The 27,952-nt window shown below is 46.3% G+C and overlaps 1 protein-coding gene across 1 annotated transcript in view; it reads right to left on the minus strand.

Moving 5' to 3' along the window:
• Window positions 1–27,952, minus strand: part of iqch (IQ motif containing H) — a 213,408-nt gene that overhangs the window by 73,497 nt on the left and 111,959 nt on the right. The window contains exons 13-15 of the mRNA XM_064990331.1: window positions 20,732–20,952; window positions 6,822–7,094; window positions 3,273–3,461 (exon numbers count right to left, since the gene is read on the minus strand). Coding sequence (XP_064846403.1) covers window positions 3,273–3,461; window positions 6,822–7,094; window positions 20,732–20,952 — 683 coding nt within the window. The remainder of the gene's footprint in view (window positions 1–3,272; window positions 3,462–6,821; window positions 7,095–20,731; window positions 20,953–27,952) is intronic.

Genomic DNA, 27,952 nt, shown 5'->3' on the forward strand with positions numbered 1-27,952 from the left:
TACTAGTTAAGACTGTCCACTAAGACTACTAGTTAAGACTTTCCATTGAGACTATTAGTTAAAACTGTCCACTGAGACTACTAGTTAAGACTGTCCACTGAGACTATTAGTTAAGACTGTCCACTGAGACTATTAGTTAAGACTGTCCACTGAGACTATTAGTTAAGACTGTCCACTGAGACTACTAGTTAAGACTGTCCACTGAGACTACTAGTTAAGACTGTCCACTAAGACTACTAGTTAAGACTTTCATTCTCCTTGCTGACTATCAGTTAGGATATGGCCTCTCATTCTCTTGCTGACTATCAGTTAGGATATGGCCTCTCATTCTCCTTGCTGACTATCAGTTAGGATATGGCCTCTCATTCTCCTTGCTGACTATCAGTTAGGATATGGCCTCTCATTCTCCTTGTTGACTATCAGTTAGGATATGGTCTCTCATTCTCCTTGTTGACTATCAGTTAGGATATGGCCTCTCATTCTCCTTGTTGACTATCAGTTAGGATATGGTCTCTCATTCTCCTTGTTGACTATCAGTTAGGATATGGCCTCTCATTCTCCTTGCTGACTATCAGTTAGGATATGGCCTCTCATTCTCCTTGTTGACTATCAGTTAGGATATGGCCTCTCATTCTCCTTGTTGACTATCAGTTAGGATATGGTCTCTCATTCTCCTTGTTGACTATCAGTTAGGATATGGTCTCTCATTCTCCTTGCTGACTATCAGTTAGGATATGGTCTCTCATTCTCCTTGCTGACTATCAGTTAGGATATGGTCTCTCATTCTCCTTGCTGACTATCAGTTAGGATATGGTCTCTCATTCTCCTTGCTGACTATCAGTTAGGATATGGCCTCTCATTCTCCTTGCTGACTATCAGTTAGGATAAGGCCTCTCATTCTCCTTGCTGACTATCAGTTAGGATAAGGTCAATCATTCTCCTTGCTGACTATCAGTTAGGATATGGTCTCTCATTCTCCTTGCTGACTATCAGTTAGGATAAGGCCTCTCATTCTCCTTGCTGACTATCAGTTAGGATAAGGCCTCTCATTCTCCTTGCTGACTATCAGTTAGGATAAGGTCAATCATTCTCCTTGCTGACTATCAGTTAGGATATGGCCTCTCATTCTCCTTGCTGACTATCAGTTAGGATAAGGCCTCTCATTCTCCTTGCTGACTATCAGTTAGGATAAGGTCAATCATTCTCCTTGCTGACTATCAGTTAGGATATGGCCTCTCATTCTCCTTGCTGACTATCAGTTAGGATATGGTCTCTCATTCTCCTTGCTGACTATCAGTTAGGATATGGTCTCTCATTCTCCTTGTTGACTATCAGTTAGGATATGGTCTCTCATTCTCCTTGTTGACTATCAGTTAGGATATGGCCTCTCATTCTCCTTGTTGACTATCAGTTAGGATATGGTCTCTCATTCTCCTTGTTGACTATCAGTTAGGATATGGCCTCTCATTCTCCTTGCTGACTATCAGTTAGGATATGGCCTCTCATTCTCCTTGTTGACTATCAGTTAGGATATGGTCTCTCATTCTCCTTGTTGACTATCAGTTAGGATATGGCCTCTCATTCTCCTTGTTGACTATCAGTTAGGATATGGCCTCTCATTCTCCTTGCTGACTATCAGTTAGGATATGGCCTCTCATTCTCCTTGTTGACTATCAGTTAGGATATGGCCTCTCATTCTCCTTGCTGACTATCAGTTAGGATATGGCCTCTCATTCTCCTTGCTGACTATCAGTTAGGATATGGTCTCTCATTCTCCTTGTTGACTATCAGTTAGGATATGGCCTCTCATTCTCCTTGTTGACTATCAGTTAGGATATGGCCTCTCATTCTCCTTGTTGACTATCAGTTAGGATATGGCCTCTCATTCTCCTTGTTGACTATCAGTTAGGATATGGCCTCTCATTCTCCTTGCTGACTATCAGTTAGGATATGGCCTCTCATTCTCCTTGTTGACTATCAGTTAGGATATGGTCTCTCATTCTCCTTGCTGACTATCAGTTAGGATATGGCCTCTCATTCTCCTTGTTGACTATCAGTTAGGATATGGCCTCTCATTCTCCTTGTTGACTATCAGTTAGGATATGGCCTCTCATTCTCCTTGCTGACTATCAGTTAGGATATGGTCTCTCATTCTCCTTGTTGACTATCAGTTAGGATATGGCCTCTCATTCTCCTTGCTGACTATCAGTTAGGATATGGCCTCTCATTCTCATTGCTGACTATCAGTTAGGATATGGCCTCTCATTCTCCTTGCTGACTATCAGTTAGGATATGGCCTCTCATTCTCCTTGCTGACTATCAGTTAGGATATGGTCTCTCATTCTCCTTGCTGACTATCAGTTAGGATATGGCCTCTCATTCTCCTTGCTGACTATCAGTTAGGATATGGCCTCTCATTCTCCTTGCTGACTATCAGTTAGGATATGGTCTCTCATTCTCCTTGCTGACTATCAGTTAGGATATGGTCTCTCATTCTCCTTGCTGACTATCAGTTAGGATATGGCCTCTCATTCTCCTTGCTGACGATCATTTAGGATATGGTCTCTCATTCTCCTTGCTGACTATCAGTTAGGATATGGTCTCTCATTCTCCTTGCTGACTATCAGTTAGGATATGGCCTCTCATTCTCCTTGCTGACTATCAGTTAGGATATGGCCTCTCATTCTCCTTGCTGACTATCAGTTAGAATGTGAGAATGTGAGAATGTGAGACTGTGTAGTTACCAAATCCTAGACAGTGAGACCTGTAGTTACCAAATCCTGAACCGTGAGACCGTGTAGTTACCAAATCCTAGACCGTGAGACCGTAGTTGCCAAACCTTAGACTGCGAGACAGTGTAGTTACCAAATCCTAGACCGTGAGACCGTGTAGTTACCAAATCCTAGACCGTGAGACCGTAGTTACCAAACCTGAGACCGTGAGACCATGTAGTTACCAAATCCTAGACCGTGAGACCATGTAGTTACCAAACCCTAGACCGTGAGACAGTGTAGTTACCAAACCCTAGACCGTGAGACCGTGTAGTTACCAAATCATTTAATCCTTAAATTGGCCCAGTGGCAGAGGGTGGTCCACCCTATCTGAGCCCTTCCTCCAGCGTTCAGGACTGTGGTTATAATAGTGAGGTTACAGGTGAAAGGTCATAGTGTGTGTTCCATCCTACCTGAGCCCAGGCCTTCCTCCAGCGTTCAGGACTGTGGTTATAATAGTGAGGTTACAGGTGAAAGGTCATAGTGTGTGTTCCATCCTACCTGAGCCCAGGCCTTCCTCCAGCGTTCAGGACTGTGGTGGCTGTACTCCTGCTGAGCCCAGGAAGAGCAATTCAGGTGAGACACATCGCAGTATGCTGTGCCCCGCCCACCCATCTCAGAGTCCATCTTGAAGAGCCAGCGCCTCACCTCCATGTGGTTTGTCATCAGCTGGGCCAGGGTTTCATGGAGCTGGGGAGAGAGGAAAGAGAGAGAGAGAGAGAGAGAGAGAGAGAGAGAGAGAGAGAGAGGGGGGGGGAGAGAGAGGGGGAGAGAAGGGAGAGAGAGGGGGAGAGAGGAGAGAGAGAGAGAGAGAGAGAGAGAGAGAGAGAGAGAGAGAGAGAGAGAGAGGGAAGAGAGGAGAGAGAGGGGGAGAGAAGGGAGAGAGAGAGAGAGAGAGAGGGTGAGAGAGAGGGGGAGAGAGGAGAGAGAGAGGGGGAGAGGAGAGAGAGAGGGGGAGAGAGAGGGGGAAGAGGAGAGAGAGAGGGGGAGAGAGAGAGGGGGAGAGAGAGAGGGGAGAGAGGGAGAGAGAGGGGGAGAGGAGAGAGAGAGGGGAGAGAGAGAGGGGGGGAGAGAGAGAGAGAGAGAGGGGGGAGAGAGAGAGAGGGGGGAGAGAGGAGAGAGAGGGGGAGAGGAGAGAGAGAGGGGGAGAGAGGAGAGAGAGGGGGAAGAGGAGAGAGAGGGGGAGAGAGAGAGAGGAAAGAGAGAGAGGGGAGAGAGAGAGAGGGGAGAGAGGAGAGAGAGATGGGGAGAGAAGAGAGAGAGAGGGGGAGAGAGGAGAGAGAGAGGGGGGAGAGGAGACAGAGAGAGATGGGGAGAGAGAGATACAGCATGTTTCCCATACCAATACAGCATACCAATACTGTATGTTTCCCATACCAATACAGCATACCAATACAGTATGTTTCCCATATCCAATACAGCATACCAATACTGTATGTTTCCCATATCCAATACAGCATACCAATACTGTATGTTTCCCATACCAATACAGCATACCAATACAGTATGTTTCCCATACCAATACAGCATACCAATACAGCATGTTTCCCATACCAATACAGCATGTTTCCCATACCAATACAGCATACCAATACAGTATGTTTCCCATACCAATACAGCATACCAATACAGTATGTTTCCCATACCAATACAGTATGTTTCCCATACCAATACAGCATGTTTCCCATATCCAATACAGCATACCAATACAGTATGTTTCCCATATCCAATACAGCATACCAATACAGTATGTTTCCCATATCCAATACAGCATACCAATACAGTATGTTTCCCATACCAATACAGCATACCAAAACAGTATGTTTCCCATATCCAATACAGCATACCAATACAGTATGTTTCCCATATCCAATACAGCATACCAAAACAGTATGTTTCCCATACCAAAACAGTATGTTTCCCATATCCAATACAGCATACCAAAACAGTATGTTTCCCATACCAAAACAGTATGTTTCCCATATCCAATACAGCATACCAATACAGTATGTTTCCCATACCAATACAGCATGTTTCCCATACCAATACAGCATACCAATACAGTATGTTTCCCATATCCAATACAGCATACCAATACAGTATGTTTCCCATACCAATACAGCATGTTTCCCATACCAATACAGCATACCAATACAGTATGTTTCCCATACCAATACAGCATACCAATACAGTATGTTTCCCATATCCAATACAGCATACCAATACAGTATGTTTCCCATATCCAATACAGCATACCAATACAGTATGTTTCCCATATCCAATACAGCATACCAATACAGTATGTTTCCCATATCCAATACAGCATACCAATACAGTATGTTTCCCATATCCAATACAGCATACCAATACAGTATGTTTCCCATATCCAATACAGCATACCAATACAGTATGTTTCCCATATCCAATACAGCATACCAATACAGTATGTTTCCCATATCCAATACAGCATACCAATACAGTATGTTTCCCATATCCAATACAGCATACCAATACAGTATGTTTCCCATATCCAATACAGCATACCAAAACAGTGTTTCCCATATCCAATACAGCATACCAAAACAATATGTTTCCCATATCCAATACAGCATACCAATACAGTATGTTTCCCATATCCAATACAGCATACCAATACAGTATGTTTCCCATATCCAATACAGCATACCAATACAGTATGTTTCCCATACCAATACAGTATGTTTCCCATATCCAATACAGCATACCAATACAGTATGTTTCCCATATCCAATACAGCATACCAATACAGTATGTTTCCCATACCAAAACAATATGTTTCCCATATCCAATACAGCATACCAATACAGTATGTTTCCCATATCCAATACAGCATACCAAAACAGTATGTTTCCCATACCAATAAAGCCATTTGAATTTAATTAAATTGATAGAGAGAAGAAGAAGAATAGCTGTTGAATTGATAGAGAGAAGAAGAAGAATAGCTGTTGAATTGATAGAGAGAAGAAGAAGAATAGCTGTTGAATTGATAGAGAGAAGAAGAAGAATAGCTGTTGAATTGATAGAGAGAAGAAGAAGAATAGCTGTTGAATTGATAGAGAGAAGAAGAAGAATAGCTGTTGAATTGATAGAGAGAAGAAGAAGAATAGCTGTTGAATTGATAGAGAGAAGAAGAAGAATAGATGTTGAATTGATAGAGAGAAGAAGAAGAATAGCTGTTGAATTGATAGAGAAGAAGAAGAATAGCTGTTGAATTGATAGAGAGAAGAAGAATACCTGTTGAATTGATAGAGAGAAGAAGAATACCTGTTGAATTGATAGAGAGAAGAAGAAGAATAGCTGTTGAATTGATAGAGAGAAGAAGAAGAATAGCTGTTGAATTGATAGAGAGAAGAAGAAGAATACCTGTTGAATTGATAGAGAGAAGAAGAAGAATAGCTGTTGAATTGATAGAGAGAAGAAGAATAGCTGTTGAATTGATAGAGAGAAGAAGAAGAATACCTGTTGAATTGATAGACAGAAGAAGAAGAATACCTGTTGAATTGATAGAGAGAAGAAGAAGAATAGCTGTTGAATTGATAGAGAGAAGAAGAAGAATACCTGTTGAATTGATAGAGAGAAGAAGAAGAATAGCTGTTGAATTGATAGAGAGAAGAAGAATAGCTGTTGAATTGATAGAGAGAAGAAGAAGAATAGCTGTTGAATTGATAGAGAGAAGAAGAAGAATAGCTGTTGAAATGATAGAGAGAAGAAGAAGAATAGCTGTTGAATTGATAGACAGAAGAAGAAGAATAGCTGTTGAATTGATAGAGAGAAGAAGAAGAATAGCTGTTGAAATGATAGAGAGAAGAAGAAGAATAGCTGTTGAATTGATAGACAGAAGAAGAAGAATAGCTGTTGAAATGATAGAGAGAAGAAGAAGAATAGCTGTTGAATTGATAGAGAGAAGAAGAAGAATAGCTGTTGAATTGATAGAGAGAAGAAGAATAGCTGTTGAATTGATAGAGAGAAGAAGAATAGCTGTTGAATTGATAGAGAGAAGAAGAAGAATACCTGTTGTAAGGAGTATATGTCCCACTGTCCTGGGGGCACGGTGACCCCTGCGCCAGTAAAGATCCTCCTTCCTCCAGACTTGGTGCTGTAGAGCCGGGCCACAGCAGGTTCTGGCCCCAGGAGGGGTACCCCCAGCTCATCAGCCACCGCCAGGTCATCTAAGTGGGCCACACCACCCACCATGTAGGCCTGCTGACCCTGGATCAGGTTCCGGATCCGTCGCAGGGTTCGAGGGCTGTACTTCAACAGCGTGGACAGACACATGTTGTGGGTCTAGATGGAGCCGAGAGGAAGATAAAAGATGTTTTAGTACACCCCTCTGAGTACTTCTTTCTAACCTCTCTAGGCTACCGGTCAACCCAGACAGGTACATGCAGGGATGGAATTGAAGGATTATGGGTACTGGCTAACCTGAGCCAGGCTAGTAGGTTGTGATTTCTACTAACAGGCCCTTCCCAACAATGCAAAAGAGAGAAGAAGAAGAAATAACTAACTACAGAATTTAACAGTCTTATGGTTCTTAAGCTAAGAACTCTGTGGTGGTCCCTCAGCCCCTTCTCCTACTAACAGAACAGAGGAAGAAGAGGAAGTAGATAACTGTGATGGTCCCCCAGCCCCTTCTCCTCCTAACAGAACAGAGGAAGTAGAGGAAGTAGATAACTGTGATGGTCCCCCAGCCCCCCCCCCCTAACAGAACAGAGGAAGTAGATAACTGTGGTGGTCCCTCAGCCCCTCCCCCCCTAACAGAACAGAGGAAGTAGAGGAAGTAGATAACTGTGGTGGTCCCCCAGCCCCTTCTCCTCCTAACAGAACAGAGGAAGTAGAAGAAGTAGATAACTGTGGTGGTCCCTCAGCCCCCCCCCCCCAACAGAACAGAGGAAGTAGATAACTGTGATGGTCCCCCAGCCCCCCCCTAACAGAACAGAGGAAGTAGATAACTGTGGTGGTCCCTCAGCCCCTCCCCCCCCTAACAGAACAGAGGAAGAAGAGGAAGTAGATAACTGGGGTGGTCCCCCAGCCCCTTCTCCTCCTAACAGAACAGAGGAAGAAGAGGAAGTAGATAACTGTGGTGGTCCCTCAGCCCCTCCCCCCCCTAACAGAACAGAGGAAGAAGAGGAAGTAGATAACTGGGGTGGTCCCCCAGCCCCTTCTCCTCCTAACAGAACAGAGGAAGAAGAGGAAGTAGATAACTGTGGTGGTCCCTCAGCCCCTCCCCCCCCTAACAGAACAGAGGAAGAAGAGGAAGTAGATAACTGTGATGGTCCCCCAGCCCCTTCTCCTCCTAACAGAACAGAGGAAGAAGAGGAAGTAGATAACTGTGATGGTCCCCCAGCCCCTTCTCCTCCTAACAGAACAGAGGAAGAAGAGGAAGTAGATAACTGGGGTGGTCCCCCAGCCCCTTCTCCTCCTAACAGAACAGAGGAAGAAGAGGAAGTAGATAACTGTGATGGTCCCCCAGCCCCTTCTCCTCCTAACAGAACAGAGGAAGAAGAGGAAGTAGATAACTGTGGTGGTCCCCCAGCCCCCCCTAACAGAACAGAGGAAGTAGATAACTGTGATGGTCCCCCAGCCCCCCCCTAACAGAACAGAGGAAGTAGATAACTGTGATGGTCCCCCAGCCCCCCTAACAGAACAGAGGAAGTAGATAACTGGGGTGGTCCCTCAGCCCCCCCCTAACAGAACAGAGGAAGTAGATAACTGTGATGGTCCCCCAGCCCCTTCTCCTACTAACAGAACAGAGGAAGAAGAGGAAGTAGATAACTGTGATGGTCCCCCAGCCCCTTCTCCTACTAACAGAACAGAGGAAGAAGAGGAAGTAGATAACTGTGATGGTCCCCCAGCCCCTTCTCCTCCTAACAGAACAGAGGAAGAAGAGGAAGTAGATAACTGTGATGGTCCCCCAGCCCCTTCTCCTACTAAAAGAACAGAGGAAGAAGAGGAAGTAGATAACTGTGATGGTCCCCCAGCCCCCCCCCCCTAACAGAACAGAGGAAGTAGATAACTGTGGTGGTCCCTCAGCCCCCCCCCAACAGAACAGAGGAAGTAGATAACTGTGGTGGTCCCTCAGCCCCTCCCCCTGACAGAACAGAGGAAGTAGAGGAAGTAGATAACTGTGGTGGTCCCTCAGCCCCTCCCCCCCCTGACAGAACAGAGGAAGTGGAGGAGGTAGATAACTGTGGTGGTCCCTCAGCCCCTCCCCCCCTGACAGAACAGAGGAAGTAGAGGAAGTAGATAACTGTGGTGGTCCCCCAGCCCCCCCCCCCACTAACAGAACAGAGGAAGTAGAGGAGGTAGATAACTGTGGTGGTCCCTCAGCCCCTCCCCCCCTGACAGAACAGAGGAAGTAGAGGAAGTAGATAACTGTGGTGGTCCCTCAGCCCCTCCCCCTGACAGAACAGAGGTAGTAGAGGAAGTAGATAACTGTGGTGGTCCCTCAGCCCCTCCCCCCCTAACAGAACAGAGGAAGAAGAGGAAGTAGATAACTGTGGTGGTCCCTCAGCCCCTCCCCCTGACAGAACAGAGGAAGTAGAGGAAGTAGATAACTGTGGTGGTCCCCCAGCCCCTCCCCCCTAACAGAACAGAGGAAGTAGATAACTGTGGTGGTCCCCCAGCCCCCCCTAACAGAACAGAGGAAGTAGATAACTGTGATGGTCCCCCAGCCCCCCCCTAACAGAACAGAGGAAGTAGATAACTGTGATGGTCCCCCAGCCCCTTCTCCTACTAAAAGAACAGAGGAAGAAGAGGAAGTAGATAACTGTGATGGTCCCCCAGCCCCCCCCCCCCACTAACAGAACAGAGGAAGAAGAGGAAGTAGATAACTGTGATGGTCCCTCAGCCCCTTCTCCTACTAACAGAACAGAGGAAGAAGAGGAAGTAGATAACTGTGATGGTCCCCCAGCCCCCCCCCTAACAGAACAGAGGAAGTAGATAACTGTGGTGGTCCCTCAGCCCCTCCCCCTGACAGAACAGAGGAAGTAGAGGAAGTAGATAACTGTGATGGTCCCCCAGCCCCTCCCCCCTTAACAGAACAGAGGAAGTAGAGGAAGTAGATAACTGTGGTGGTCCCTCAGCCCCTCCCCCCCCCTGACAGAACAGAGGAAGTAGATAACTGGGGTGGTCCCCCAGCCCCCCCCCCCCACTAACAGAACAGAGGAAGTAGAGGAAGTAGATAACTGTGGTGGTCCCCCAGCCCCTTCTCCTCCTAACAGAACAGAGGAAGTAGAGGAAGTAGATAACTGTGGTGGTCCCCCAGCCCCCCCCCCCCTAACAGAACAGAGGAAGTAGATAACTGTGGTGGTCCCTCAGCCCCCCCCAAACAGAACAGAGGAAGTAGAGGAAGTAGATAACTGTGGTGGTCCCCCAGCCCCCCCCCCCCTAACAGAACAGAGGAAGTAGATAACTGTGGTGGTCCCTCAGCCCCCCCCCCCCAAACAGAACAGAGGAAGTAGATAACTGTGGTGGTCCCCCAGCCCCTTCTCCTCCTAACAGAACAGAGGAAGTAGATAACTGTGGTGGTCCCCCAGACCCTTCTCCTCCTAACAGAGAAGAGGAAGTAGCTAACTGTGATGGTCCCCCAGCCCCTCCCCCCTTAACAGAACAGAGGAAGTAGATAACTGTGGTGGTCCCTCAGCCCCTCCCCCCCCCTGACAGAACAGAGGAAGTAGATAACTGTGGTGGTCCCCCAGCCCCTTCTCCTCCTAACAGAACAGAGGAAGTAGAGGAAGTAGAAAACTGTGGTGGTCCACCAGCCCCTCCCCCCCTAACAGAACAGAGGAAGTAGCTAACTGTGGTGGTCCCCCAGCCCCTTCTCCTCCTAACATTGTAACATCAGTGATGATTAGCAGTATCAATTAAGTCAGTTTGAATTAACCTTTAAACCAAGAACAGCAATTCAAAAATTCCCATTAAAAATCTACTTTAATTATTCATTGGACAGAACTCGTAGAATGAGGAAACCCTGAAATAACACTGTTCAATTAATTATGAATACATTAGTATCCGTTCAGTATAATATGTTTACCTTATTTATCATCCTAAATGTCTTCATATGAAACTCATTACAAGGTAATAGAAATGCCTGATGCAGATTAATAAAATGGAACTGTTTTTCCAGAGTGCACAGTAGAACGAATCCTCCTTTTCTCCTCCCGGGTCACACCAAACTTCACCTCCTCTGGCACCCCCTAGGGGAGCATATTCAAACTGCACTTTTCAACTCCATACACAAAGGGGAACGTTGCTCTCTCTCTCTCTCTCTCTCTCTCTCTCTCTCTCTCTCAGTCAACATTCGTTTGAGAGTACAGTCTTTCAATAAAATCTCTGATGTAAGTTTACATCTATAGGGACTGCACTACTTATTGAATTCAATAAATGTCAAAATAAGCAAGAAACAACAGGTTGACAGGGTTTTTATATTGTGGAACAATAGAACAAATTCTTATTTACAATGACGGCCTACCCCTGATTCACCATAATGACCACTGCCTGATTCACCATAATGACCACTGCCTGATTCACCATAATGACCACTGCCTGATTCACCATAATGACCACTGCCTGATTCACCATAATGACCACTGCATGATTCACCTGATTCACCATAATGACCACTGCCTGATTCACCAAAATGACCACTGCCTGATTCACCATAATGACCACTGCCTGATTCACCATAATGACCACTGCCTGATTCACCATAATGACCACTGCCTGATTCACCATAATGACCACTGCCTGATTCACCATAATGACCACTGCCTGATTCACCATAATGACCACTGCATGATTCACCTGATTCACCATAATGACCACTGCCTGATTCACCAAAATGACCACTGCCTGATTCACCATAATGACCACTGCCTGATTCACCATAATGACCACTGCCTGATTCACCATAATGACCACTGCCTGATTCACCATAATGACCACTGCCTGATTCACCATAATGACCACTGCCTGATTCACCATAATGACCACTGCATGATTCACCTGATTCACCATAATGACCACTGCCTGATTCACCATAATGACCACTGCCTGATTCACCATAATGACCACTGCCTGATTCACCATAATGACCACTGCCTGATTCACCATAATGACCACTGCCTGATTCACCTGATTCACCATAATGACCACTGCCTGATTCACCTGATTCACCATAATGACCACTGCCTGATTCACCAAAATGACCACTGCCTGATTCACCATAATGACCACTGCCTGATTCACCTGATTCACCATAATGACCACTGCCTGATTCACCATAATGACCACTGCCTGATTCACCAAAATGACCACTGCCTGATTCACCATAATGACCACTGCATGATTCACCTGATTCACCATAATGACCACTGCCTGATTCACCATAATGACCACTGCCTGATTCACCATAATGACCACTGCCTGATTCACCATAATGACCACTGCCTTATTCACCATAATGACCACTGCCTGATTCACCTGATTCACCTGATTCACCATAATGACCACTGCCTGATTCACCTGATTCACCTGATTCACCATAATGACCACTGCCTGATTCACCTGATTCACCATAATGACCACTGCCTGATTCACCTGATTCACCATAATGACCACTGCCTGATTCACCTGATTCACCATAATGACCACTGCCTGATTCACCATAATGACCACTGCCTGATTCACCTGATTCACCATAATGACCACTGCCTGATTCACCATAATGACCACTGCCTGATTCACCATAATGACCACTGCCTGATTCACCATAATGACCACTGCCTGATTCACCATAATGACCACTGCCTGATTCACCATAATGACCACTGCCTGATTCACCTGATTCACCTGATTCACCATAATGACCACTGCCTGATTCACCATAATGACCACTGCCTGATTCACCATAATGACCACTGCCTGATTCACCATAATGACCACTGCATGATTCACCTGATTCACCATAATGACCACTGCCTGATTCACCAAAATGACCACTGCCTGATTCACCATAATGACCACTGCCTGATTCACCATAATGACCACTGCCTGATTCACCATAATGACCACTGCCTGATTCACCATAATGACCACTGCATGATTCACCTGATTCACCATAATGACCACTGCCTGATTCACCATAATGACCACTGCCTGATTCACCATAATGACCACTGCCTGATTCACCATAATGACCACTGCCTGATTCACCATAATGACCACTGCCTGATTCACCTGATTCACCATAATGACCACTGCCTGATTCACCTGATTCACCATAATGACCACTGCCTGATTCACCATAATGACCACTGCCTGATTCACCATAATGACCACTGCCTGATTCACCTGATTCACCATAATGACCACTGCCTGATTCACCTGATTCACCATAATGACCACTGCCTGATTCACCTGATTCACCATAATGACCACTGCCTGATTCACCATAATGACCACTGCCTGATTCACCTGATTCACCATAATGACCACTGCCTGATTCACCATAATGACCACTGCCTGATTCACCATAATGACCACTGCCTGATTCACCATAATGACCACTGCCTGATTCACCATAATGACCACTGCCTGATTCACCATAATGACCACTGCCTGATTCACCTGATTCACCTGATTCACCATAATGACCACTGCCTGATTCACCATAATGACCACTGCCTGATTCACCATAATGACCACTGCCTGATTCACCATAATGACCACTGCATGATTCACCTGATTCACCATAATGACCACTGCCTGATTCACCAAAATGACCACTGCCTGATTCACCATAATGACCACTGCCTGATTCACCATAATGACCACTGCCTGATTCACCATAATGACCACTGCCTGATTCACCATAATGACCACTGCCTGATTCACCATAATGACCACTGCCTGATTCACCATAATGACCACTGCATGATTCACCTGATTCACCATAATGACCACTGCCTGATTCACCATAATGACCACTGCCTGATTCACCATAATGACCACTGCCTGATTCACCATAATGACCACTGCCTGATTCACCATAATGACCACTGCCTGATTCACCTGATTCACCATAATGACCACTGCCTGATTCACCTGATTCACCATAATGACCACTGCCTGATTCACCATAATGACCACTGCCTGATTCACCATAATGACCACTGCCTGATTCACCATAATGACCACTGCCTTATTCACCATAATGACCACTGCCTGATTCACCTGATTCACCTGATTCACCATAATGACCACTGCCTGATTCACCTGATTCACCTGATTCACCATAATGACCACTGCCTGATTCACCTGATTCACCATAATGACCACTGCCTGATTCACCTGATTCACCATAATGACCACTGCCTGATTCACCTGATTCACCATAATGACCACTGCCTGATTCACCATAATGACCACTGCCTGATTCACCTGATTCACCATAATGACCACTGCCTGATTCACCATAATGACCACTGCCTGATTCACCATAATGACCACTGCCTGATTCACCATAATGACCACTGCCTGATTCACCATAATGACCACTGCCTGATTCACCATAATGACCACTGCCTGATTCACCTGATTCACCTGATTCACCATAATGACCACTGCCTGATTCACCATAATGACCACTGCCTGATTCACCATAATGACCACTGCCTGATTCACCATAATGACCGCTGCCTGATTCACCTGATTCACCTGATTCACCATAATGACCACTGCCTGATTCACCTGATTCACCATAATGACCACTGCCTGATTCACCATAATGACCACTGCCTGATTCACCTGATTCACCTGATTCACCATAATGACCACTGCCTGATTCACCATAATGACCACTGCCTGATTCACCATAATGACCACTGCCTGATTCACCATAATGACCACTGCCTGATTCACCATAATGACCACTGCCTGATTCACCATAATGACGGCTGCCTGATTCACCTGATTCACCTGATTCACCTGATTCACCATAATGACCACTGCCTGATTCACCTGATTCACCATAATGACCACTGCCTGATTCACCATAATGACGGCTGCCTGATTCACCTGATTCACCTGATTCACCTGATTCACCATAATGACCACTGCCTGATTCACCTGATTCACCATAATGACCACTGCCTGATTCACCTGATTCACCATAATGACCACTGCCTGATTCACCATAATGACCACTGCCTGATTCACCATAATGACCACTGCCTGGTTCACCTGATTCACCATAATGACCACTGCCTGATTCACCATAATGACCACTGCCTGATTCACCATAATGACCACTGCCTGATTCACCATAATGACCACTGCCTTATTCACCATAATGACCACTGCCTGATTCACCATAATGACCACTGCCTGATTCACCATAATGACCACTGCCTGATTCACCATAATGACCACTGCCTGATTCACCTGATTCACCTGATTCACCATAATGACCACTGCCTGATTCACCATAATGACCACTGCCTGATTCACCATAATGACCACTGCCTGATTCACCATAATGACCGCTGCCTGATTCACCTGATTCACCTGATTCACCATAATGACCACTGCCTGATTCACCATAATGACCACTGCCTGATTCACCTGATTCACCTGATTCACCATAATGACCACTGCCTGATTCACCATAATGACCACTGCCTGATTCACCATAATGACCACTGCCTGATTCACCATAATGACCACTGCCTGATTCACCATAATGACCACTGCCTGATTCACCTGATTCACCATAATGACCACTGCCTGATTCACCTGATTCACCATAATGACCACTGCCTGATTCACCATAATGACCGCTGCCTGATTCACCTGATTCACCATAATGACCACTGCCTGATTCACCATAATGACCACTGCCTGATTCACCATAATGACCGCTGCCTGATTCACCTGATTCACCATAATGACCACTGCCTGATTCACCATAATGACCACTGCCTGATTCACCATAATGACCGCTGCCTGATTCACCATAATGACCACTGCCTGATTCACCATAATGACCACTGCCTGATTCACCATAATGACCACTACCTGATTCACCTGATTCACCATAATGACCACTGCCTGATTCACCATAATGACCACTGCCTGATTCACCATAATGACCACTGCCTGATTCACCTGATTCACCATAATGACCACTGCCTGATTCACCATAATGACCACTGCCTGATTCACCTGATTCACCATAATGACCACTGCCTGATTCACCATAATGACCACTGCCTGATTCACCATAATGACCACTGCCTGATTCACCATAATGACCACTGCCTGATTCACCATAATGACCACTGCCTGATTCACCATAATGACCACTGCCTGATTCACCTGATTCACCTGATTCACCATAATGACCACTGCCTGATTCACCATAATGACCACTGCCTGATTCACCATAATGACCACTGCCTGATTCACCATAATGACCACTGCATGATTCACCTGATTCACCATAATGACCACTGCCTGATTCACCAAAATGACCACTGCCTGATTCACCATAATGACCACTGCCTGATTCACCATAATGACCACTGCCTGATTCACCATAATGACCACTGCCTGATTCACCATAATGACCACTGCCTGATTCACCATAATGACCACTGCCTGATTCACCATAATGACCACTGCATGATTCACCTGATTCACCATAATGACCACTGCCTGATTCACCATAATGACCACTGCCTGATTCACCATAATGACCACTGCCTGATTCACCATAATGACCACTGCCTGATTCACCATAATGACCACTGCCTGATTCACCATAATGACCACTGCCTGATTCACCATAATGACCACTGCCTGATTCACCATAATGACCACTGCCTGATTCACCATAATGACCACTGCCTGATTCACCATAATGACCACTGCCTGATTCACCATAATGACCACTGACTGATTCACCATAATGACCACTGCCTGATTCACCATAATGACCACTGCCTGATTCACCTGATTCACCATAATGACCGCTGCATGATTCACCATAATGACCACTGCCTGATTCACCTGATTCACCATAATGACCGCTGCATGATTCACCATAATGACCACTGCCTGATTCACCATAATGACCACTGCCTGATTCACCATAATGACCACTGCCTGATTCACCATAATGACCACTGCCTGATTCACCATAATGACCACTGCCTGATTCACCATAATGACCACTGCCTGATTCACCATAATGACCACTGCCTGGTTCACCTGATTCACCATAATGACCACTGCCTGATTCACCATATTGACCGCTGCCTGATTCACCTGATTCACCATAATGACCACTACCTGATTCACCATAATGACCACTGCCTGATTCACCATAATGACCACTGCCTGATTCACCAAAATGACCACTGCCTGATTCACCATAATGACCACTGCCTGATTCACCATAATGACCACTGCCTGATTCACCATAATGACCACTGCCTGATTCACCATAATGACCACTGCCTGGTTCACCTGATTCACCATAATGACCACTGCCTGATTCACCATAATGACCACTGCCTGATTCACCATAATGACCACTGCCTGATTCACCATAATGACCACTGCCTGATTCACCATAATGACCACTGCCTGATTCACCTGATTCACCATAATGACCACTGCATGATTCACCATAATGACCACTGCCTGATTCACCATAATGACCGCTGCCTGATTCACCTGATTCACCATAATGACCACTGCCTGATTCACCATAATGACCACTGCCTGATTCACCATAATGACCACTGCCTGATTCACCATAATGACCACTGCCTGATTCACCATAATGACCACTGCCTGATTCACCATAATGACCACTGCCTGATTCACCATAATGACCACTGCCTGATTCACCATAATGACCACTGCCTGATTCACCATAATGACCACTGCCTGATTCACCTGATTCACCATAATGACCGCTGCATGATTCACCATAATGACCACTGCCTGATTCACCTGATTCACCATAATGACCGCTGCATGATTCACCATAATGACCACTGGCTGATTCACCATAATGACCACTGCCTGATTCACCATAATGACCGCTGCCTGATTCACCTGATTCACCATAATGACCACTGCCTGATTCACCTGATTCACCATAATGACCACTGCCTGATTCACCATAATGACCGCTGCCTGATTCACCTGATTCACCATAATGACCACTGCCTGATTCACCATAATGACCACTGCCTGATTCACCATAATGACCACTGCCTGATTCACCATAATGACCACTGCCTGATTCACCATAATGACCACTGCCTGATTCACCATAATGACCACTGCCTGGTTCACCTGATTCACCATAATGACCACTGCCTGATTCACCATATTGACCGCTGCCTGATTCACCTGATTCACCATAATGACCACTACCTGATTCACCATAATGACCACTGCCTGATTCACCATAATGACCACTGCCTGATTCACCAAAATGACCACTGCCTGATTCACCATAATGACCACTGCCTGATTCACCATAATGACCACTGCCTGATTCACCATAATGACCACTGCCTGATTCACCATAATGACCACTGCCTGATTCACCATAATGACCACTGCCTGATTCACCATAATGACCACTGCCTGGTTCACCTGATTCACCATAATGACCACTGCCTGATTCACCATAATGACCACTGCCTGATTCACCATAATGACCACTGCCTGATTCACCATAATGACCACTGCCTGATTCACCATAATGACCACTGCCTGATTCACCTGATTCACCATAATGACCACTGCATGATTCACCATAATGACCACTGCCTGATTCACCATAATGACCGCTGCCTGATTCACCTGATTCACCATAATGACCACTGCCTGATTCACCATAATGACCACTGCCTGATTCACCATAATGACCACTGCCTGATTCACCATAATGACCACTGCCTGATTCACCTGATTCACCATAATGACCACTGCATGATTCACCATAATGACCACTGCCTGATTCACCATAATGACCGCTGCCTGATTCACCTGATTCACCATAATGACCACTGCCTGATTCACCATAATGACCACTGCCTGATTCACCATAATGACCGCTGCCTGATTCACCATAATGACCACTGCCTGATTCACCATAATGACCACTGCCTGATTCACCTGATTCACCATAATGACCACTGCCTGATTCACCATAATGACCACTGCCTGATTCACCATAATGACCACTGCCTGATTCACCATAATGACCACTGCCTGATTCACCATATTGACCGCTGCCTGATTCACCTGATTCACCATAATGACCGCTGCCTGATTCACCTGATTCACCATAATGACCACTGCCTGATTCACCATAATGACCACTGCCTGATTCACCATAATGACCACTGCCTGATTCACCATAATGACCACTGCCTGATTCACCATAATGACCACTGCCTGGTTCACCATAATGACCACTGCCTGATTCACCTGATTCACCATAATGACCACTGCCTGATTCACCATAATGACCACTGCCTGATTCACCATAATGACCACTGCCTGATTCACCATAATGACCACTGCCTGATTCACCATAATGACCACTGCCTGATTCACCATAATGACCACTGCCTGATTCACCATAATGACCACTGCCTGATTCACCATAATGACCACTGCCTGGTTCACCATAATGACCACTGCCTGATTCACCATAATGCCCACTGCCTGATTCACTATAATGACCACTGCCTGATTCACCATAATGACCACTGCCTGATTCACCATAATGACCACTGCCTGATTCACCATAATGACCGCTGCCTTATTCACCATAATGACCACTGCCTGATTCACCATAATGACCGCTGCCTGATTCACCTGATTCACCATAATGACCACTGCCTGATTCACCATAATGACCACTGCCTGATTCACCATAATGACCGCTGCCTTATTCACCATAATGACCACTGCCTGATTCACCATAATGACCGCTGCGTGATTCACCTGATTCACCATAATGACCACTGCCTGATTCACCATAATGACCACTGCCTGATTCACCATAATGACCACTGCCTGATTCACCATAATGACCACTGCCTGATTCACCATCCTGACCACTGCCTTATTCACCATAATGACCACTGCCTGATTCACCATAATGACCACTGCCTGATTCACCATAATGACCACTGCCTGATTCACCATAATGACCACTGCCTGATTCACCTGATTCACCATAATGACCACTGCCTGATTCACCAAAATGACCACTGCCTGATTCACCTGATTCACCATCCTGACCACTGCCTGATTCACCTGATTCACCATAATGACCACTGCCTGATTCACCTGATTCACCATAATGACCACTGCCTGATTCACCATAATGACCACTGCCTGATTCACCTGATTCACCATAATGACCACTGCCTGATTCACCATAATGACCACTGCCTGATTCACCATAATGACCACTGCCTGATTCACCATAATGACCGCTGCCTGATTCACCATAATGACCACTGCCTGATTCACCATAATGACCACTGCCTGATTCACCATAATGACCACTGCCTGATTCACCATAATGACCACTGCCTGATTCACCATAATGACCACTGCCTGATTCACCATAATGACCACTGCCTGATTCACCTGATTCACCATAATGACCACTGCCTGATTCACCTGATTCACCATAATGACCACTGCCTGATTCACCATAATGACCACTGCCTGATTCACCTGATTCACCATAATGACCACTGCCTGATTCACCATAATGACCACTGCCTGATTCACCATAATGACCACATCACTTCATAGTGAAACCAAACAGAATGTAAGCTGGCGTTTTAAATGTAACTGTGATGTGTTCTCCTTCTTACCGGAAAGTCTTCCAGAGCGTCAGGCGTGAGGATGGTGAAGCGTTTGGTGCAGGAGGCCTGGGATGTCCTGGACCCTCCTCCCCATCCGTCCCCTGGGTCTACCGTGGCCTCCTGGAGTCCTCCCTGGCCTCTCTGTTGCAAAGCCAGCAGTCTGGTGTAATACTGGGACAGGTCGTCTCCCAGACGCACAGGAGACACATAGATCACCTCCACGTTCTCATCTACACACAGAGACACACAGATCACCTCCACGTTGTCATCTACACACAGAGACACATAGATCACCTCCACGTTGTCATCTACACACAGAGACACACAGATCACCTCCACGTTCTCATCTACACACAGAGACACACAGAGACACATAGATCACCTCCACGTTCTCATCTACACACAGAGACACACAGATCACCTCCACGTTCTCATCTACACACAGAGACACACAGATCACCTCTACGTTCTCATCTACACACAGAGACACACAGATCACCTCCACGTTCTCATCTACACACAGAGACACATAGATCACCTCCACGTTGTCATCTACACACAGAGACACACAGATCACCTCCACGTTCTCATCTACACACAGAGACACACAGATCACCTCCACGTTCTCATCTACACACAGAGACACACAGATCACCTCCACGTTCTCATCTACACACAGAGACACACAGATCACCTCCACGTTCTCATCTACACACAGAGACACACAGATCACCTCCACGTTGTCATCTACACACAGAGACACACAGATCACCTCCACGTTGTCATCTACACACAGAGACACACAGATCACCTCCACGTTCTCATCTACACACAGAGACACACAGATCACCTCCACGTTCTGATCTACACACAGGAGACACATAGATCACCTCCACGTTCTCATCTACACACAGAGACACACAGATCACCTCCACGTTCTCATCTACACACAGAGACACACAGATCACCTCCACGTTCTCATCTACACACAGAGACACACAGGAGACACATAGATCACCTCCACGTTCTCATCTACACACAGAGACACACAGATCACCTCCACGTTCTCATCTACACACAGAGACACACAGAGACACACAGATCACCTCCACGTTCTCATCTACACACAGAGACACATAGATCACCTCCACGTTCTCATCTACACACAGAGACACATAGATCACCTCCACGTTCTCATCTACACACAGAGACACATAGATCACCTCCACGTTCTCATCTACACACAGAGACACACAGATCACCTCCACGTTGTCATCTACACACAGAGACACACAGATCACCTCCACATTGTCATCTACACACAGAGACACACAGATCACCTCCACGTTGTCATCTACACACAGAGACACACAGAGGCACACAGATCACCTCCACGTTGTCATCTAGACACAGAGACACACAGATCACCTCCACGTTCTCATCTACACACAGAGACACACAGGAGACACATAGATCACCTCCACGTTCTCATCTACACACAGAGACACACAGATCACCTCCACGTTGTCATCTACACACAGATCACCTCCACGTTCTCATCTACACACAGAGACACACAGATCAACTCCACGTTGTCATCTACACACAGAGACACACAGATCACCTCCACGTTCTCATCTACACACAGAGACACACAGATCACCTCCACGTTGTCATCTACACACAGAGACACACAGATCACCTCCACGTTGTCATCTACACACAGAGACACACAGATCACCTCCACGTTGTCATCTACACACAGAGACACACAGAGGCACACAGATCACCTCCACGTTGTCATCTAGACACAGAGACACACAGATCACCTCCACGTTCTCATCTACACACAGAGACACACAGAGACACACAGATCACCTCCACGTTCTCATCTACACACAGAGACACACAGAGACACACAGATCACCTCCACGTTGTCATCTACACAGAGAGACACACAGATCACCTCCACCTTGTCATCTACACACAGACACACAGATCACCTCCACGTTGTCATCTACACACAGAGACACACAGAGGCACACAGATCACCTCCACGTTGTCATCTACACACAGAGACACACAGATCACCTCCACATTCTCATCTACACACAGAGACACACAGATCACCTCCACGTTGTCATCTACACACAGAGACACACAGAGGCACACAGATCACCTCCACGTTGTCATCTACACACAGAGACACACAGATCACCTCCACGTTGTCATCTACACACAGAGACACACAGATCACCTCCACGTTGTCATCTACACACAGAGACACACAGATCACCTCCATGTTGTCATCTACACACAGAGACACACAGATCACCTCCACGTTGTCATCTACACACAGAGACACACAGATCACCTCCACGTTGTCATCTACACACAGAGAAACACAGATCACCTCCACGTTCTCATCTACACACACACAGATCACCTCCACGTTGTCATCTACACACAGAGACACACAGATCACCTCCACGTTCTCATCTACACACAGAGACACACAGATCACCTCCACGTTCTCATCTACACACAGAGACACAGAGACAGAGAGATCACCTCCACGTTCTCATCTACACACAGAGACAGAGACAGAGAGATCACCTCCACGTTCTCATCTACACACTGAGACACACAGATCACCTCCACGTTCTCATCTACACACAGAGACACAGAGACAGAGAGATCACCTCCACGTTCTCATCTACACACTGAGACACACAGATCACCTCCACGTTCTCATCTACACACAGAGACACATAGATCACCTCCACGTTCTCATCTACACACAGAGACACACATATCACCTCCACGTTCTCATCTACACACAGAGACACAGAGACAGAGAGATCACCTCCACGTTCTCATCTACACACAGAGACAGAGACACATAGATCACCTCCACGTTCTCATCTACACACAGAGACACAGAGACACATAGATCACCTCCACGTTCTCATCTACACACAGAGACACACAGACACACATATAACCTCCAAGTTATCATCTACACACAGAGACATATAGATCACCTCCACGTTCTCATCTACACACAGATACACAGAGACACATACATCACCTCCACATTCTCATCTACACACAGAGACACACAGGAGACACATAGATCACCTCCACGTTCTCATCTACACACAGAGACACACAGATCACCTCCACGTTGTCATCTACACACAGAGACACACAGATCACCTCCACGTTGTCATCTACACACAGAGACACACAAATCACCTCCGCGTTCTCATCTACACACAGAGACACACAGAGACACATAGATCACCTCCACGTTCTCATCTACACACAGAGACACACAGATCACCTCCACGTTCTCATCTACACACAGAGACACACAGATCAACTCCACGTTCTCATCTACACACAGAGACACATAGATCACATCCACGTTCTCATCTACACACAGAGACACACATATCACCTCCACGTTCTCATCTACACACAGAGACACAGAGACAGAGAGATCACCTCCACGTTCTCATCTACACACAGAGACAGAGACACATAGATCACCTCCACGTTCTCATCTACACACAGAGACACAGAGACACATAGATCACCTCCACGTTCTCATCTACACACAGAGACACACAGACACACATATCACCTCCAAGTTATCATCTACACACAGAGACACAGAGACATATAGATCACCTCCACGTTCTCATCTACACACAGATACACAGAGACACATACATCACCTCCACATTCTCATCTACACACAGAGACACACAGGAGACACATAGATCACCTCCACGTTCTCATCTACACACAGAGACACACAGTTCACCTCCACGTTCTCATCTACACACAGAGACACACAGATCACCTCCACGTTGTCATCTACACACAGAGACACACAGATCACCTCCACGTTGTCATCTACACACAGAGACACACAGATCACCTCCACGTTGTCATCTACACACAGAGACACACAGATCACCTCCACGTTCTCATCTACACACAGAGACACACAGATCACCTCCACGTTGTCATCTACACACAGAGACACACAGATCACCTCCACGTTGTCATCTACACACAGAGACACACAGATCACCTCCACGTTGTCATCTACACACAGAGACACACAGAGGCACACAGATCACCTCCACGTTGTCATCTAGACACAGAGACACACAGATCACCTCCACGTTCTCATCTACACACAGAGACACGCAGAGACACACAGATCACCTCCACGTTCTCATCTACACACAGAGACACACAGATCACCTCCACGTTGTCATCTACACAGAGAGACACACAGATCACCTCCACGTTGTCATCTACACACAGACACACAGATCACCTCCACGTTGTCATCTACACACAGAGACACACAGAGGCACACAGATCACCTCCACGTTGTCATCTACACACAGAGACACACAGATCACCTCCACATTCTCATCTACACACAGAGACACACAGATCACCTCCACGTTGTCATCTACACACAGAGACACACAGAGGCACACAGATCACCTCCACGTTGTCATCTACACACAGACACACACAGATCACCTCCACGTTGTCATCTACACACAGAGACACACAGATCACCTCCACGTTGTCATCTACACACAGAGACACACAGATCACCTCCACGTTGTCATCTACACACAGAGACACACATATCACCTCCACGTTCTCATCTACACACAGAGACACAGAGACAGAGAGATCACCTCCACGTTCTCATCTACACACAGAGACAGAGACACATAGATCACCTCCACGTTCTCATCTACACACAGAGACACACAGACACACATATAACCTCCAAGTTATCATCTACACACAGAGACATATAGATCACCTCCACGTTCTCATCTACACACAGAGACACATAGATCACCTCCACGTTCTCATCTACACACAGAGACACATACATCACCTCCACATTCTCATCTACACACAGAGACACACAGGAGACACATAGATCACCTCCACGTTCTCATCTACACACAGAGACACACAGATCACCTCCACGTTGTCATCTACACACAGAGACACACAGATCACCTCCACGTTGTCATCTACGCACAGAGACACACAAATCACCTCCGCGTTCTCATCTACACACAGAGACACACAGAGACACATAGATCACCTCCACGTTCTCATCTACACACAGAGACACACAGATCACCTCCACGTTCTCATCTACACACAGAGACACACAGATCAACTCCACGTTCTCATCTACACACAGAGACACATAGATCACATCCACGTTCTCATCTACACACAGAGACACACATATCACCTCCACGTTCTCATCTACACACAGAGACACAGAGACAGAGAGATCACCTCCACGTTCTCATCTACACACAGAGACAGAGACACATAGATCACCTCCACGTTCTCATCTACACACAGAGACACAGAGACACATAGATCACCTCCACGTTCTCATCTACACACAGAGACACACAGACACACATATCACCTCCAAGTTATCATCTACACACAGAGACATATAGATCACCTCCACGTTCTCATCTACACACAGATACACAGAGACACACAGATCACCTCCACGTTCTCATCTACACAGAGAGACACACAGATCACCTCCACGTTGTCATCTACACACAGAGACACAGAGACACACAAATCACCTCCGCGTTCTCATCTACACACAGAGACATATAGATCACCTCCACGTTCTCATCTACACACAGATACACAGAGACACACAAATCACCTCCGCGTTCTCATCTACACACAGAGACACACAGAGACACATAGATCACCTCCACGTTCTCATCTACACACAGAGACACACAGATCACCTCCACGTTCTCATCTACACACAGAGACACACAGATCAACTCCACGTTCTCATCTACACACAGAGACACATAGATCACATCCACGTTCTCATCTACACACAGAGACACACATATCACCTCCACGTTCTCATCTACACACAGAGACACAGAGACAGAGAGATCACCTCCACGTTCTCATCTACACACAGAGACAGAGACACATAGATCACCTCCACGTTCTCATCTACACACAGAGACACAGAGACACATAGATCACCTCCACGTTCTCATCTACACACAGAGACACACATATCACCTCCAAGTTATCATCTACACACAGGAGACACATAGATCACCTCCACGTTCTCATCTACACACAGAGACACACAGTTCACCTCCACGTTCTCATCTACACACAGAGACACACAGATCACCTCCACGTTGTCATCTACACACAGAGACACACAGATCACCTCCACGTTGTCATCTACACACAGAGACACACAGATCACCTCCACGTTGTCATCTACACACAGAGACACACAGATCACCTCCACGTTCTCATCTACACACAGAGACACACAGATCACCTCCACGTTGTCATCTACACACAGAGACACACAGATCACCTCCACGTTGTCATCTACACACAGAGACACACAGATCACCTCCACGTTGTCATCTACACACAGAGACACACAGAGGCACACAGATCACCTCCACGTTGTCATCTAGACACAGAGACACACAGATCACCTCCACGTTCTCATCTACACACAGAGACACGCAGAGACACACAGATCACCTCCACGTTCTCATCTACACACAGAGACACACAGATCACCTCCACGTTGTCATCTACACACAGACACACAGATCACCTCCACGTTGTCATCTACACACAGAGACACACAGAGGCACACAGATCACCTCCACGTTGTCATCTACACACAGAGACACACAGATCACCTCCACATTCTCATCTACACACAGAGACACACAGATCACCTCCACGTTGTCATCTACACACAGAGACACACAGAGGCACACAGATCACCTCCACGTTGTCATCTACACACAGAGACACACAGATCACCTCCACGTTGTCATCTACACACAGAGACACACAGATCACCTCCACGTTGTCATCTACACACAGAGACACACAGATCACCTCCACGTTGTCATCTACACACAGAGACACACAGATCACCTCCACGTTGTCATCTACACACAGAGACACGCAGAGACACACATATCACCTCCACGTTCTCATCTACACACAGAGACACACAGATCACCTCCACGTTGTCATCTACACAGAGAGACACACAGATCACCTCCACGTTGTCATCTACACACAGACACACAGATCACCTCCACGTTGTCATCTACACACAGA

Source organism: Oncorhynchus masou, chromosome 15 (assembly GCF_036934945.1).
Source record: "Oncorhynchus masou masou isolate Uvic2021 chromosome 15, UVic_Omas_1.1, whole genome shotgun sequence".
NCBI lineage: Eukaryota > Metazoa > Chordata > Actinopteri > Salmoniformes > Salmonidae > Oncorhynchus > Oncorhynchus masou.